The sequence below is a fragment of the Oscarella lobularis genome, chromosome 1 (assembly GCF_947507565.1).
Source record: "Oscarella lobularis chromosome 1, ooOscLobu1.1, whole genome shotgun sequence".
Classification (NCBI taxonomy): domain Eukaryota; kingdom Metazoa; phylum Porifera; class Homoscleromorpha; order Homosclerophorida; family Oscarellidae; genus Oscarella; species Oscarella lobularis.
The window spans coordinates 2,079,367-2,095,870 of NC_089175.1; the positions used below are offsets into that span (position 1 = coordinate 2,079,367).

Genomic DNA, 16,504 nt, shown 5'->3' on the forward strand with positions numbered 1-16,504 from the left:
CCCTGTTCTAAAATAGTGCCATGTTAGAAGGAACTATATTAGAACAGGACTATATTAGAACAGACTCGGTCCCAACGTGCACCCATGCAGGCCATGCAGGCCATGCACGATAGCTACAAGGCGGTCACTGGCATGAGTTTTCATCTGCTTCTGCACTGAAAAGAGGTTGTTCTAAAATAGACCCTGTTCTAAAATAGTGCCATCTTAGAAGGCACTATAATAGAACAGGACTATATTAGAACAGAAAGTTTTGGCGCCATTTTCACTCTCTGGGTATGACAAGGCGTCGCAATCAATACACAATAAATTTCATCACTGCATGCTGGTGTAAAACGTCGTAAACCTTTGCTGAAAATCGCTAATCGAGTTACGAAGCCGTTGTCAGGGGTGGCTACCTATCTTAACGTAGTTTGCTACTGCGCAAGCACCTTACATCATTGGGCGTTGCTGTTCTAATATAGTCCCGTTCTAATATAGCCCGCCCCCGACTCAGCAAGGTTGGAACGAGTCTAGGGTTTTTGGGACGCGCTCCCAACCGAGTGATTACGTCTATACATATAACACATTATACATCATCTTAAATCTAAATTCATTAGCTTTCTTTCTGTGCAAACCGTTTTAAATAAATGTCGCCGTTTTGGAAATAATGCTGGTTTGAAAAAGAGTTTTGGGAAACCATGTTTTATGTATCTCAAACTGTTTGCGACTTTAAATAAACACTAAAAAATGCATTGCATCAAAAAAGGTTTTCGAAAAATTCGTTCAAAAACCAACTAAACTGGCTAGAAGGAATTTTTCCTTGCTCGTAGGGCAGTCTATAAGGCGAAAATGTGTTCTCTTTTATGCATAAACTTTTTTAACGGGATTTTGCAAAATCAGGTCGTGCTGACAGAGTACCACCGGTACTTGAAGTCCAGACATGAACATGCGCAGTTACAATGCATTTTGAGTCTTATAGAGAACACTAGAAGCAAGGAAAAATTCCTTTCAGCCATTTTCGTTGGTTTTTGAAGCGAATTTTCGAATTTTAAAGTTTATTTTTAGTATTTATTTAAAGTCGCAAACAGTTTGAGATACATAAAACATGGTGTCCCAAAACATACCGGCTTTTTCTAAACCAGCATTATTTCCAAAACGACGACATTTATTTAAAAACGGTTAGCACAGAAAGAAAACTTATGAATTTAGCTTTAAGATGATGTTAATGTGTTATATGTATAGACGTAATGACTCGGTTAGGAGCGCATCCCAAAAACCCTAGACTTGTTAAGTCGGGGGCGGGTGATATACGGGCTGTGCTTTCGCGAGCGTTAGGCCCATTAGCTCAACGCTTGTGCGTCTGAATCTGAACACGGCAGGTCAGTGAAAGCCATATGGGACTTGGGAAACAGCTGCGTCATTTGCAGGCAGCTGTCCCAAAAGCATGATGTTCCAAAACCGTTGCACGACTCTACTCATCTATAATCACTCTGCTCTATTCCGCGCGTGGGTCTGGCTAATTGATGCTCACGCTTCTGCAACCTGTCTATAAACACAATCGCTAGAACAGAAAGAGGCAGTAAATTTTTAGAAATAGCGGCACTAAAATTTTCTTTTTAGCACGAGATTAGTGGAGTGTTCCTGACAACGTTTTCTGTGAGTGATTTAATTAAAAGTGGTGTCATTTCTAAGCCTTGCAGGTTTTAAGTGCATTTTAGAAGAAGAGCAATTCACTCACACATTTCAAATCAGGGCAACAGAAAGTTTCTCGAGCTGCCGAATAAAGTGCGCATAGCTATAAGTACTTGCCAGTGGACGCTGACGTTTATTTGCAACAACTACAAAACGATTTCGCGGAACAAAAACAACGACAAAAGAAAAAAATGAAGCAGCATGAAAAAGACTCAGGCAAAACGTTTCAAAGACTCCAGCCTTATTGCGCGTACGTAAGGCGCGCAGTGACGCGGAAAGAGTTAATATCAGTTCCTCCAAAACCCGTCAATGCCAGAAAAACCAATCCATTTTTTTCAAAAGACTGACTTGTAACAGCTACAACGTTCACGTTGGCGTTAGTGATGTCAAAGCCAATGAGGTTAGGCGGTTCTGTTAGAGCAGAACAGTCTGGAGTGATGCATGCATACGTGCTAAGGCCAACCGTTCCGGTAGTTCCAATAGCAGTAATGACAAGCGAATTGACAAGGAGGGAGGACGGAGGACAAATGGCGAATTTCAAGTAAGTAGTTTTGAGTGTGGGCACAAATCCAACGCCTGTTAGCGTGGGAATTGGCAACAGATCTGGCTTATACCATGACGCAGCAGACGATTGTGGAACGCTTTCGGTGATCAGATTTTGCAATTCTTGGAGAGGAGGAAACGTCGGAATGTCACGGTCCAACAAGAAGAAGCGGACGGCAAACACGTACTCGATGCCATTGGCTAAATTGGCCGTACTTGTGAATGTCAGAGTACGACCATAACTGCTTCGGTACTTGAAGCGAATTTCAGGCACATATCCGCCGGTAATTTGGTTGTTTCCAATATCCGCGTCACTCGATGAGCTAACAGTCATCTTAATTATTCCCAAGTTCGGTTCCCATTCCATGTTATTGGGAATGCTGATATAAACTACCACCGTCTTATCGTCGTACAGCATCGTATCGCTTTCACAGAGCAGCAGCGTGTAATTGTACACTTCATTTGCTCCAGGTCTCTGGTTTTGTTGCACGGTGAAGATCGTCGTGATGTTGGTGAAGTTGCTATAATCCTGGCCAAAATTCGCTACAAAAAGGAGGCAAAGATGTTTTAACAGTTATTAGTCATTTCTGGACTGTTATTGCGCGTTACCGTAGGAGGCGCCAACTAAAAGACAAACGATCAGGACACGAGCGACCGACAGCATTTTTCAGGTTAGTCGTTTTGAAGGCAATGACCAGCGCATTCGAGACAGACTTCTTATATACGCTGCAGTCGTTGCCATATCAACAAGTAACACCGAGGGATGCACGCGATGTGCACAGTAGGCGGGCCTAGTGATATTGCTCGTGGGTCGAGATCGCGGTCAGCGGCGGCCTCTCAATCCATTAACGTCGTACCAGTTTGTGCTCTCACGGGAGTTATTACTCCCACGACATTATCCTCACAGGTGGCGGCATAGCGGCTTTTATAAAATTATTCAGAAGCAACGCCTCTTTTCTGAGTTTATCTTAATTTTCTGCGCGGACGACTTAGGAACTACGTTAATTGCGCAGTTTTCTTACTGTGTGAATGCTATAGCGCCGATCGAGCGCAAGATGGTATCTCTTCGACGAAGAAGTGTGCATCAGCTGCATTTTGTTTCACTCCTCTAGATGCGGTCACTCCTCTGCATGCGGTCATCGTATCTTAGCTTCTGCTGCATGCGTTCACGGTCATCGTGTGGGTCAACCTTATAGCTTCCATCTGTGGCGTAATTTCTCAGCAATCAAGCCGTCCATGGGATAGGAAACGCTTCACGCAGCCTTCTAACTGTCTCCTCTTGGCATTCTATTAGGTTGGAAGCGGCTGCATCTCCTAATCCTGCTGACTTTCTTCCAAAAGTTTCTTTTGTGGGGGTGGTTTCTGTCCAGCTGACGTTATCTTTTTTCAGCAGGTTGTTTCCCACACTTGCATTCTTCTAAGGATCCAGACGGGGGTGCATGGGCAACTCCTTTATTATTTACCCGCCTACATACTCTAGCACAATGTCAGGTGGGAGATTAAAGCTTCCATCTGTGGCGTAATTTCTCAGCAATCAAGCCGTCCATGGGATAAGAAACGCTTCACGCAGCCTTCTAACTGTCTCCTCTTGGCATTCTATTAGGTTGGAAGCGGCTGCATCTCCTAATCCTGCTGACTTTCTTCCAAAAGTTTCTTTTGTGGGGGTGGTTTCTGTCCAGCTGACGCATGCTCTAGCCATAGCACAATATCAGGTGGGAGAGGAAGCGTTTTCGCGGCCATCTGTTTGTTTGTTGCCATGGCACTCATTAGGCGCATAAAAGCAGCGAAACAGCGTCACTCGTCACATTCTTTCAAACAACTTTCGCTGTGTATACCGCCTGAAACAATGATCTACGTTGTTGCGCTTGCTGCTCTCTTCGGGCTAGCCTATGGTGGGTTAGTAGGTAACGAGATGCTTTTATCCTGGGACCGGTTTTTCTTTCTATAGGGCAAGGGCAAACGTACACTCTGATTCCAACAAGGTACTACGTCGCGACAAATCAAAGGCCAACGGATCAACAAACGCTCAATTACACTCTCGATCTTTGCAATTCAATTTCGAACGCGTACGACGGCTATACTGCGAAGGTCTTTATCAACATTCCAAATAATCGAAACTGGACAGCGCAACTGGGCATCATTGAGTCAATAGCTTATTCGCAGGACGGCACAAAACTCGGGAATAACAGTCGGCCTGATCATACATCTGCTCCCACATTTGAATTTGCATACAAGAAAGAATACGGGTCCTTGGTACTGGTTATGACGTCCAATATCGCCTCCGCTATAGATTACACGTTTACAGTTGACTTTTATAATTCTTTCTCCACGCAAACGCTTGAAGACTACGAAAGCGATGCAAGAGAGTATTACAACTCTGTCAACAAAAGTGAGGCAGACAGTTGGTACATTCCGGTATTGATTCCAGTTGTCAAAAACGACGGATACGACTCTGTCGCGACAAAAGAGTCAGTTTATTACCAAATAGCCATTTGTGCGACAGATCCCAATAAAGCCCAAACTGCAGTAGTGACGGTGTTAGGACAAAATGTCAAAAGCGCGTTTAGCACTTACGTCTGTGCCGTTCCAGACTGCTCTCCGACAGTGAAAAACAACAACGTCATTGCGTACGATATCACAAACAGCATCTCAAACGTTGCAGTCTTCAAATCTTCTCAAATCACAAGCAGTGGGGTTTTCTACGTCGTCATCACTGGGTTTGGTGGATCTGGCACCAACGAATTCCAACTGGCAGCTCGCCTGTTGTAAGCAATTGACCAAAGACATGCTTGTCTTTTTTTTCGTGTTTTTCTGTTCATGCTCCAGCTGTTCTTGTACTTTCTTTTAGATGTGTGTTAGCCTTGTACGCGTATAGTCGTCGCAGTGAATAAAAAGAAGCTTCTGCTTTTCATTTGCCGTGGAGTTCAGCTAGTGGACTCACTTCTGCGTTTTGAGCAAAGAGCTAGTAGCATTATGTCAACCGACTGAAGTAACGCTCCACTTACTACCTATTCTCCTCACCTCTTCCTTAGTTCTAGGACTATATAGTATGTTCAACCGTTGGCCGCAAAAAAAGGCGCCCTAGAATCGATTATAGGAAGCCCTTTCGAGGCAGAATATCCGCGAGGAGACTGCGAACAATAGATGGCAAATGGAGAAAGACAGTTTGGTACAAATGTCTGCGCGCATTTTCCTCGTCGCGCGCACCGTCGCGTGCTAGCCTGGTCCCCAGACCCTCTCAAGAGCACCCGGTGTCCCTCTGGCAGGGATCCCTGCCCTCTGTTTAAGTGCCTACCCGCGCCACGCCCCTCGTGCGCTATCAAATACGTTTACCATTGAGTACATAAGCGGAAATAGGAGCGTTTCTCAGAAATACACTCTTTTAGGTTCTGCGAGCGTCTAGTTCACCTGTCTTGTTATTACACTGATGACAGGAGTCATAACAAAACGCCAGAGTAACTCTCTCCGGACGCCAGTGTCTCGCTGCCTGCGCGATCAAACCGCCGGACGGTCTTCTCCAGACCGCTCCGGCGCTTTGCTTCAGTTTCCTGCTGCCGCCTCCCTTTCGCAACAGTCTCTACCAGTCTTGGGAAGACTGGAAAGAGGGTTTGATCCGTTCCTGTGCCAATCTCATGCAACGGCCTGCATGGGCTGGGGACGACACAACTCGCCGTTACGTGTTGGCCTTGCGCATTCAAGGACCGGCTCGCGACGCCTTCCGCACCCTCTCAGACGTCGCCAAAGCAACGTTTGATTTCTTGCTCGAAGCCTTTCGCTCTCGCTCTCTGCCGGGTAACCGTCAAGAAGTCAAACGGTAGCCTTTTGCCTCCGTCAACACGGCGGCTCCGAACCGCTGCTTGACTTTGGCAACGCGATTTGCGGGCTAGCGGCTCAATCGTTTTCTATTATGTATGAAATTTAAATAAATTTTATTGGCGCAATTAGTATCTCACCTTTTGTATCCTAAAAACATCCACAATGTTTTTTCAATGTAAGAATTGCTTTCGAATGAAACTTGTGTTTTATGTCATGTTCAAGTTTCAAACTATTCTCGGGAGGTGTTAACAAGAGGTTTTCACCGACGCTATGGCTTGTGCAGTTTTATCAGCTTTAACTGCGTCTTGTAATGGTGGAACGAAATGGTAATGTTCAAAAATTTGCATCCGGGACTGCTCTACAACCTCGAGGAAAACGAACGATGACGGGCCAGCACGACGGTCTGTCCGGGCAGACACAGGTCAGACAGCCTAGCGGGCCAAACTATCTTTCGTCTAACGACACCTTTAGAGGCGAGATCTTAATAATCTGCAAGAAATCCTCGGCATCGGCGAAGAGCAAGCGCTAAAGCTGTACCAGGTCGGCTAAGAGCTCTTCCAGAGAAGCGAAAACAGTTCTAAGACGCGCAGGAAAACGAGAAGAGCGTAACGAAGGCTATCGAAGCGATGACAGCGAAGCAAGAGAACGAAGAACCGCTTCGAAGCGCGTACGGCGACACCGCGGAATCGTCGTCGTGGAAATCGTCGAGGGAAACGCCGCAATTAGCAATCGAGGCTCGAAAAGTGAAGAAGGAAGAGCCGAAGCCGACTCTCATCGATTTGACGTCGACGGAAGATGGCGACGACGATGTCCAGAGAGCGATCGCATTGAGCCTTCAAGACGCCGTAAGAAACGAGGGGGGTTAGAGATAGATACGTTTCAACGTTAGGATTAGCAGTGCAGCATGTCTTAGTAAACAGTCTCACAGATAAAAGTACTGACTGACTCAACTGTATCTCGTAGTGAATATTCTATTCGTTAGAAAAAGTTATTTATTCTTTATGCATAGAATCATATTAGTGGAGCTCCTCTGTCTCGAGAAGACCAAGATTTGAGCAGGTTCGAAACTTCCCCTAGACAAAAACTCAATCGTGAACTGTTGCCTCTCCAAAGAGCTGTCGAGGCTAGCATGGCCGATACGAAAGGCGGCTCAACACGCCGCCGCCGATATGACTCTCTCTTGCTTCACATCGATCCTCTCAATCCCCACGAGAGAATCCGCGACGGAACCAATCCGGTGGGAATCAAAAACGTTGGGAATACGTGTTGGTTTAGTGCCGTCATTCAGGTAGATAAAATAACAATTAAATTAGATTAAATAATTGGGGAGTTTTGATGTTTCATAGTCGTTGTATCATCTTCCCGTTTTTCGTAACGTCGTCTTGCAGCACGCGAGTCTCGACGATGCACGCGTCGTCAACGGCGACGTGCCGGAGAGCGAACGAGACCAAGCATCGAGTCCGGCCGTGGCGTTCGTAAAGGAGCTGAGAGACCTATTTGCACTCCTACTGGGAAGTCGACGAAAGTACGTCGATCCAACAAAAGCAGTACAGGTAAGAGAAGATTAATTAATTAATCACTATATATTTAGTAATACATTTGTGTCGTTAGAAACTCAAATCTACGTTCGCTTCCTCCGCATCTAACACAGCCTATCAGCAGGTAAGTAGAACCGTCCCTAATAGTATCTCAGTTAAACTGTATGTTCTCAGGATGTGAGTGAGTTTAACCATCTTCTCATGGAATGGCTCGAGGAAGCGTTCAAGACCGATTCGCCCGCCTTGAACCCGATCCTCGAACTCTTCTACGGTAAATTCTCCACGACGGGCATGAACGAGGGTAAGGAATTTAAAACGGACGGCCCGTTTGGCGCCCATCCGCTTCAAGTCCGCGGTTTTCCCAATCTCCACGCGAGTCTCGACGGATCGATGGTCCAGCGCGAAATCGAGCCCGTCAACGCAAGCGGCGTCGACGGCAACGGCGGTTCGGACGACGTCAAATCGGAACAGGAGACGTGGTTTCGTCATTTGCCGCCCGTTCTCATATTGGAATTATCGCGATTCGAGTTCAGTCCCACCGAGGGGAGAACGAAGAAGATACACGATAGGGTCGCCTTTGATGAAGTGCTCTACATGGATAGGTAGCCGTCCACAGAAAATAAATAATTATCTTTATTTATTCAAAAACTTTTTTTTCAGATATATGGAGGTTAATAAGGCCGTGACTCGAGAAAAACGACTAGAGGAGTACAAGTTGAAAGAGCAGCTTGCTGCATTGGAACAAGAACTCGAAAAGTAAATCGACTCTGATTATACATAATCAATATTTGCTATTCGAGTAGATATACAAACTATAAAGGCAAACGGGTTGCGCTGAGAGACGCGTTAGATCTCTCTTTGGAATTCGCACGATCAAAGAGAACGTGTTTGGATAGTAGCCAGGACGACATGATGCAGGTCTCACCCAAAGAAGAAACTAAAGGTAAGGGGCAATTTCAACAAATAAAAAGAGAGCTCTTTATAGTCGAACTTCGTTCTCTAGTTCTCTGCAGCACTCCGAATCCGTCTCCTCGACACGTCTCCAGCGACGTCGTGGAAACGCTGACGGAATATCTGAGTCGATGGCGAGACGAGGTGAACGAAGACGAACACGGTGAGAAAAGCGCACGCACGTAAACTCGCCCCCTCAAACGAGACGAATAGAACTGAGAAGGGAAGTAGAAAACGTTCGAACGAAAATCGACGAACTATACAAAATCGCAGAACTAGAAAACGTGTGCTATCGCCTCCACTCCGTTTTGGTTCACGAAGGCGAGGCGACGGGCGGTCACTACTGGGTCTACATTCGCGATCACGTCGCCGGCACGTGGCGAAAATTCAACGACATCTCCGTGACGTCGGTGACGTGGGACGAAGTTCGACGCGAGTCGTTCGGAACGCATCACACGGCGAGCGCCTACTGTCTCTTTTACATCAACGAAAAGGAAGCCAGTCGTATAAGTAATAACGGATAAATAGATTAATAATAAAAATTATGTTAATCTGGTCGTTGTAGCCTGCGAGGGGGTGGATCTCGTTCTGCCTGAACGACTTCGACGCTTGGTCGAAGATCACAATGCGGCGTTTCAGAAAGAAATCGACGATTACGATGCGGCGAAGGAGATTTCGGATCCGATGTCTCAAGCGGAGACGCTCGTTTCGGAGAGCTTCGAAACGGTTGCCAAGGGCAGCATAAAGTCATTGGAAGAAATCGTCAACGAGCAGTTCGTGGGCATATGCGAGAATTTGGGCGTTTTGGCGAAGAAAAGGAGCACGATTGACTTCGACGACGTGCGTCTCGAGCATTTTCTTTGCTTTTTGGAAGCGGCGCCGTGTTCGAGTCAAGTGCGAATGCACGCTCTCGTACTCGAGGGATGCAATCAGTTTCCCTTGGGCGATTATTCCGAGGACTGGTGCGTGAGACTTGGAATTAGAATGAGTAGCGTTTCATACGGTTGCTATAGTCACGACGATGTGAAAAAGATATTGCTTTCGAAACTCGACGATACTCCAGTGGAAGCGAGAGAAGAGGTCAAGGTACAGGATTGGCAAAAGTCATAGAAACCCTTTTGGGTTGGTAAACACTTTGGCTTTTAGGTTTGGGAGAATGCATTCAATCAACTTACTAAGATTTACACCTATTTGACACACGCTCTGGAACTCCTTCACGCTAAACAGTATTGGCAAAAAATTAATTAAATCATAATCGAATCATAATTTTAGGTATTCTGACGCCTTGCCGTTTCTCGTCCAAGTCGTCTTGTACAACAACGAATTGTCTGATAACGTCGATCCCCGTTGCGCTCTAACGGAGTCTCTTGTCAATTCCATTCTTTGTCATTGCATTAAGGTACGTTTTCACATCGACGTCACGTCAGTGTTTTTTTCTCTGATCGTTTTTTATCCTGTAGGAGCTCAGCGATGCATGTTGCAGCAAGGTGTTTGACGGGAACGAGATGGAAGCCCTGCAGGCGGTCAGAGACATGAACAACTTGGTGATACCGTGTCTGAACGTTCTCGATGACAACGGCGACGAAGAGCAAGGCAACGGCTTCTTGCACGAGCACGTCAATAGGACGTGGTGCGAATTATTGGCGATTCAGCAAAACGGTAACATAAGAGAAAAGGCGATTTTTTGTGTCACTCCTAATTTTTTGTTTAGATGATGAGAGAAATGATCAGTTGAGACAAGTTCTCGAAAAACTGCTCGACGTTTCCGCCACGAGGGATTGGGGCAGTGTTGACGTGCATTGCGAGGACTCGGCGATTAATCAAAACGATGTTCGTCAACGGTTTGTACATATGATGACAATTATGACACAGCAGTCTTAGTTCGACGGAAATTTATTTTAATTAATACACTGGTTTGGATTACATATCCGTGGGCCGCATGTTCGGTAGCGGAAAACGAGACCAAAGTTTAATTAAATTAATAATCACGTTGTGTTCCCGTATACTTAAAATGGCGGAAAGCGACGAGGAAGAATTCGCGCCGACTAGCCTTCAATTGAAGATCAGTTCGATATTCGACGATCTTAGCAAGCAAATACCGGTCATTGAACTTCCAGACAGCGACGTAGGACTTGGAATATTCATTCACGATCGAATTCGACGTCGAAATGACGTCGTTTAGGCGTCCGAAGACGATGTCGACGTACCGAGACCGTTTCTGAAGTCCACGCGAAGTGTTCCGTTGTCTCAAACCGAGCCGATTCTTCCCGAATCGCCGGCGGAACGCGTGGAACCTCCAAAGGGGCCTCATCTCGACTTAGGCCCTGTCAAGTCGATCGATTTGGACGCAATCGTATCCGAACCGGCAACCGTCGACTTGGACAGCGACGTCGCAACGTTCGACGAAACGCAAAGCCTTCAGCTGATGAATAGTCTCGAAACTCTTACCGTTGCCCAGGGCAACGAAGCCTACCGAATCGAGCCATGCCTCCGAGGCGCAAGCCGTCGCGCTGGACGCGACGCAAACGCCATTCCCGCGGCAAAATGGGCAGATATTCGCACAGCAGCAAAAGAACAGGAGAAAACAACGATCGTACTGGATTTGAGCAAGCAACGGGTAAGATAAAAAAATACATAGTTGCCTTCTCTAAGCCTTAGATAAATACACTGACCTATTGATTCTAATTATTGTACCGTAGCAAAGCTTTTTGTTTTTTAGGAAGAGTGTTTGAGGAAGAGTGCTCAGTCAGCCAATTCTCTACCGGCTGCTAGGTGCGGAAATAATTTGATTTTTTATTTTTTGATGACGTTGAATCTTTTTTTTCTAGTTCTGTAGCGTTGAGTGAGACGGCCCAGACGGGGTCGGACAGCGACGACGACGAGGAGGAGGACATGATGACGTGGCGGCGAGAAATGAAGCAGCAAGTGCAAGGAATCAGGTTAGATGATCCACCGTCTAAGGAGCCTAGGAAGCCTAGGAAGCCAGAGGAAAAGAAACCGAAACGGGATCCGGTAGCTCTTAGTATAAGAAAGAAAGCTCGTATCAGTCATCGTCACCTGAACGGCTCAGCAACAAAGGAAGCAAAGGAAGAGACAGTAGAGTGTCCCACAAAGAAAACCAGCGAAGAAGAAGAAGTCCACGAAACGACTCCCAAGGAAACAGAACCGAAAAAAGAAGACAAAGATCAGAAGACGACTCAAACTCGTCCGAACGTCGACGTCGACGCAGCGAAGGCTCGACGAATGGAAGAGCGAAAGGCGAGAGAACGCGTCCGACTGAAACGTCTCGAATTCGCGCAGAAACTCCGCAACGAAAAACCTCCGACGTCGAAGATAATCCTCTTCGACGCCGACGCCGACACCGCGACGACGGACTCCTCATCGGAGCTAATCACCGAAGAAAGAAATCCTCCCAAATCGGCTATCTTATTAACAATCTCACTCAACGCTGACGGATCATTGAAGCTCGCTCCATCGGCCGCGCCGGACGCGAGTTGCATAGAAAGTGGCTATCATCCCATAGTCGTACTCATCTCCTGGCTGCTATCCCTTACCCCAGAAAACGCCGATGATTCCTCCTCGCCTTTTCGCGTCATCGGATTCAAACAGGTCGCGTCGTGCGACGGGAATCTTTATTTGGTCGTCGTGGCGATACCGCGACGGAATGCGAAATCGATCGCCGCCTTTCTCGAATCGACGACGCTCGCCAAAGTTCTTCCGTCGCGCGACGTCGTCGTCGTTTCTGACGTCATCGACGTTTCGCGGAAGGAATTCGTCGTGAAACTCTCCACGTTCGTGTCGCTGAGCGACGATCCGAGCGTTGTTTGCGCGGCGACCGAAAGTCCGTGGGGATTCTACAGCGTCGCCATGGAAACGCATTTCAACGTAAATCCAACCGACGCTGCTACGAACCCGGAAACGACCGTGTCAACATTCGATTTAAAAATAGCCGCAATTCGTCGCCAAGCAACGGGAATCCTCATGCGAGGTTTCGACTGCGGATTCAGTTTGGCCGGCACGCGACTCGCACGCGAAAACGGTATTTCGAAATGGATCGTCGCGTGGCGCGGCGCAGCGGCCGTGTCCGCGTGGTTGACGGAAGTCGGACCGAAGGATCCGCGTCTGGCGCGACGCACCGATCCGACGTCGTTGCGCGCGCTATACGGCGGCGACGATTCCACGACGATCGCGTGTCCGCGCAACGCGGAAGCGAGTTTGCGCGCACTGGCGAATTATTTCGGCGACCAAACGCCGTCGACGTCATCGATGAAACGTCGCAATCCGGGGGGAAAGGTGCGACAGCCGTTTCCGCGCGCTTTGAAAGAGTCGTCCCGGGAGTCGCCGCTTCCCGGTCTCGTGACGCGCGCCTCCAGTCGCACGCTTCTGCTTCTCGCACACGACGTCGTTAAGAACGTGGGCGTGGTCATCGCGACGTGCGCCAATCGCGGTTTCTTCGTCGATTCGATTCGTCGACTCGCGCCGAGTCGCAAGTCGCTGCAGGACGTCGGTCTCTTGGAGGAACAGCGTCGACACTTCAAGACAACGTCGTCGTCGTCGTCGTCGATTCTTCTAAATCTCGTCAAAGAGAACGCCGCCTTCGAAGCGTACGCACTCGTGCGTCGTCTCGGCGTCGATCTGCGCATCGCTCATCCATTTCGCTCGATCCACGCAATGAATCCGACGGAAATTGTCGTTCGACACGGCTTCGTCGTCGACGACGACGACGTCGCGTCGATACCGGGCGTCGGCGCGACGCTCGATCTCGCGCTTCCCTATCGCTTCAATCGCACGCTACCGCAGCCGAGTTTCGTCGCGCTCGTCGGCGCCGCGTCGCAAGCGCTCGCCGAGATTCTCGTCGCGATAGCCGAGCATCCGACGATCGAGTTTCTCGGCGTCAAAATCGTTCGACGTCTCGCCTCGTATCACGCCAAGGCTTTGACTCCGTACGAGGTCGGTTCGAAGCAGTGGCACGCGAGCGTTCGAGAGTTGACTGGGAAACGCGTCGCTTTGATTCTCGTTCGAGGAATTTGTGTTGATGACGTCATAAAATCGAGATCTGATTTGTTGGTGTCGTCGACCGTTCAGGAGGCGATTCGATTGGCTCATTGTTTTTTCAACGAGAAGGAATTGTTTTTTGATACGGAGAAGGAAGTATTGAAGCCGTATCTTCCTCCCGTCGTTGCCAAGGCGAATCCAAGTCCACGTGGCGGGAGGAAGAAGTGGGGTTATAGGAGGAATTCCAAGAATTTGGGCGGCCGAGCTCCGGGTGGCGTTTTGAGAAGCCTGGTCGACGTTCCGCCTCAATTCGCGTCTCTGCTCGTGATGAAGCCGCACGTCGTTCCCAAGCAGATTGGCAATGTTCTGGTTCGACTTTCTCAAGCCGGATTCACTGTGACAGGGCTGAAGTTGATGAATATGAACATGAGAGACGCGGAGGTGATAGCCAGGCAAGATGACGCGAATAAGGAATGGGTAAGTATAATCATGATAGAAGTCCCTGTATTAAGCTTATTGACTGATTGGTTCTCTCCTTAGTCTATCAGGGAAATTAGTAATCATATGAAGGAATTGACTTCTGGCGATTGTTTGGTGGCTGCCTTGGTAGCCGAGAACTGCGTGAAATCGCTTCTCGATTGTCTGGGCGACGCTAAGCCGGATCGAAAGAGTGCTAAGTACACGTTGAGATCTACGTACGGGATTGATCGAACTCAAAACGGTTTCTACGGTAATTGAGTGACTTGAAAGTCATGCACATTTTCATTGGATTACGTAGGATCCGTGAGCTACGCTACGGCTGTGAAAGACATCAAAAGATTTTTTCCTAGTGGAATTTTCGCGGAGAATAACTCACTGCTGGAAAGTGAAGGGGTAGGAGATCTCACAAAGACTTTGAATTCGAGTCGTTTAGAATGTTTTCATCGGTAGATTCTTTACAAGTTCTCCTCGTCAAATCATCATCCTGAAGACAGCGTCTCAACAGAAGTTCCACCGTCGTCTTTGCCCTACGAAAAGCCCCAACGGCCTCCCTCGACTCTCAATCCCAAAATCTTTCGTCCCCCTCCCTCGTCGTCGTCAGATCAAACGGACGTCGTTAACGGTCCCGGCTACGTCAGCATCGCCACTTCGACGCACAATCAAACGAACTCGTCCACGTCAACGTCCGTTGGACTCAGCACAACTGGAACGTCGACGTCGGATCTCGTCGCGTCGCGCCGTCGCTTTCTGTCCGCCACTCGTTCCGGTTCGTTGAAGCAGATCGCGTGCGTTCTTTTCTTGCCGCCCGTCGTTCAAGCGAAGCCCTCGTCGCTTCCGCCCTTCGTCGAGTTGCTGAAGGGGTTTCAGGCGCTTGGCTTTGTTCCCGTTGCCTTGGAGATGCGCTGGCTCACTGAGGAGGGAGTGGGCGAATTGGCGTCAATTCTCCCAGAAATAAATGTTCAAGTAAGACTGATACTCTACATAGGCTAAAGAGATATTTTAATTGATTTCTAGATTGACGTATTTTGTGGTGGTCCTTCTGTTGTTGTTGCTTTGGAGAGAGATAACGCAATTGTTTGCTTTGATTTTCTCGTGCAGGGGTACGGCACTTCCGCCAAGGCTTTCTCCTCTTCTATTCTCATTGGTCTTTTTAGTTCGGCTCAGTTGAAACAGCTCTACGAAAAGCACAGTCGTAGTCTCGTTATTTCGCAGACGCCAACGCGGGTGAGAGACCGACGTGTTTGGGTGTGTTAGGATATGCATCGAGGACGTCTTTCTTTAGGCTTCAAAAATGCTTGATCATTTCTTTTGAGAAGTGCCAATAATATAATAATACGGATGGATGCCGATCTTTTTTTGGACAATAATTTTTCGGTAAGAAAAAAAGATGCGAAAATACTAGGAAACCGAGCAAATTATTTTTCGCCACTCTATTGACTAATAATAATAATAATATTATGTATATACCCGTAAAGTAACAATACCTTCCGACTCATTGGTTACACTGTGAACAGATGGCAGCACAATTTGACAATCTATTTTTTGTATTTAGCTTTACATCCCACATGATGATGATGATGTGATACTTACTCAACCCACCCAACCAGTTCACACCACTCTACTCGCAAACTAACAAACACTTCCCTACGAACTGCCTCATCATTGTCCTGGCGGCCTCATTCCCGGCGGCCTCATCCCCATCATCCCGGGCGGCGGCCCACCGGGAGGCATCATCCCTGGCGGCGGCATCCCTCGACCCATGGGCGGCATCCCAGGCGGCGCCATTCCTGGTGGCATTCCCGGAGGCGGCGCACCCATTCCCATCGGCGGAGGCGGCATTCGTGCTCCCATCGGCGGGGGCCCTGGTGGAGGAGCACCCGGCGGCGGACGCCCGTACGCCTGCGGAGCGCCCTTCATTTGCGGCGCCATCATCTGCGGTGCCGGACCGCCGACGCCGCGTACGGGACCCGTGAGACCGATAGGTGGGGCCCCCAACGGGGCTCCCGTCATTGGAACGCCGCGTCCGGCCGCGCGTCCCATTCCCGGGCCCGGCATCGCCGCTGGCATCGATTTCGACGTTCGATCTTTCGTCGGCGGCGGGCCTTCGACTGTCATTGAGACGATTTGTTCGCCGCGGAGGAGAACGAAGCCGAGAGTGCGTTTCTCTTCGCGTTCGGGCAGTTTCGTTGATTTCGGGCGAATCTTGCGGAATTCTTCGCAGTCGGCGAGTACGAGATTCATGTGCTTGTCGAACGCCATCAGTGTGCCGATGAACGTTCGACCGTCCTGAAGTGTTAGTCGCATGCGATAGTGGAGATGTTGCTGGATTTTCGAGCTTTTCCCGAGCGTCTGCGTGCAAAAGAACGAAGGTAAAAAGCGTTCGGTATAAATCAGAGTGCCGACGAACCATGATTAGCTAGATTTCGACGGATTTACTTCTTTCTCGGCGCTCGAAGGTCCTGACGTCACCTAGCGTACGCTCACTTCGCCGGCGAAGAGGCAGTCATCCT

General features: G+C 48.4%; 3 protein-coding genes and 1 long non-coding RNA gene across 4 annotated transcripts; 3 read left to right on the forward strand and 1 right to left on the reverse strand.

Annotated features, from left to right (window-relative positions):
- Window positions 1-4,000: 4,000 nt before the first annotated feature.
- LOC136185179 (uncharacterized) lies at window positions 4,001-5,125 on the forward strand. Its single transcript, XR_010669496.1, has 2 exons — window positions 4,001-4,106; window positions 4,163-5,125. It is a non-coding gene; the product is annotated as an uncharacterized lncRNA (long non-coding RNA).
- Window positions 5,126-6,396: 1,271 nt separating this feature from the next.
- LOC136194776 (ubiquitin carboxyl-terminal hydrolase 25-like) lies at window positions 6,397-10,531 on the forward strand. Its single transcript, XM_065984024.1, has 18 exons — window positions 6,397-6,451; window positions 6,502-6,570; window positions 6,621-6,875; window positions 7,040-7,089; window positions 7,144-7,318; window positions 7,377-7,583; window positions 7,642-7,692; window positions 7,743-8,170; window positions 8,229-8,324; window positions 8,372-8,511; window positions 8,572-8,682; window positions 8,733-9,029; window positions 9,085-9,481; window positions 9,533-9,605; window positions 9,666-9,745; window positions 9,792-9,918; window positions 9,980-10,178; window positions 10,231-10,531. Exons 1-18 carry the CDS (start codon window positions 6,413-6,415, stop codon window positions 10,398-10,400), a joined length of 2,964 nt encoding a protein of 987 aa, XP_065840096.1. The 5' UTR covers window positions 6,397-6,412; the 3' UTR covers window positions 10,401-10,531.
- On the forward strand, window positions 10,434-16,383 carry LOC136194746 (dynein axonemal assembly factor 8-like). The gene is made up of 10 exons (XM_065983968.1): window positions 10,434-10,644; window positions 10,702-11,136; window positions 11,239-11,291; window positions 11,348-13,991; window positions 14,055-14,244; window positions 14,293-14,387; window positions 14,445-14,957; window positions 15,009-15,094; window positions 15,149-15,218; window positions 15,277-16,383. Exons 1-10 carry the CDS (start codon window positions 10,459-10,461, stop codon window positions 15,304-15,306), a joined length of 4,302 nt encoding a protein of 1,433 aa, XP_065840040.1. The 5' UTR covers window positions 10,434-10,458; the 3' UTR covers window positions 15,307-16,383.
- LOC136194921 (small nuclear ribonucleoprotein-associated protein B-like) lies at window positions 15,527-16,469 on the reverse strand. The gene is made up of 2 exons (XM_065984177.1): window positions 16,402-16,469; window positions 15,527-16,343 (listed from the first exon to the last, which is right to left on the reverse strand). Exons 1-2 carry the CDS (start codon window positions 16,402-16,404, stop codon window positions 15,654-15,656), a joined length of 693 nt encoding a protein of 230 aa, XP_065840249.1. The 5' UTR covers window positions 16,405-16,469; the 3' UTR covers window positions 15,527-15,653.
- Window positions 16,470-16,504: the final 35 nt, after the last annotated feature.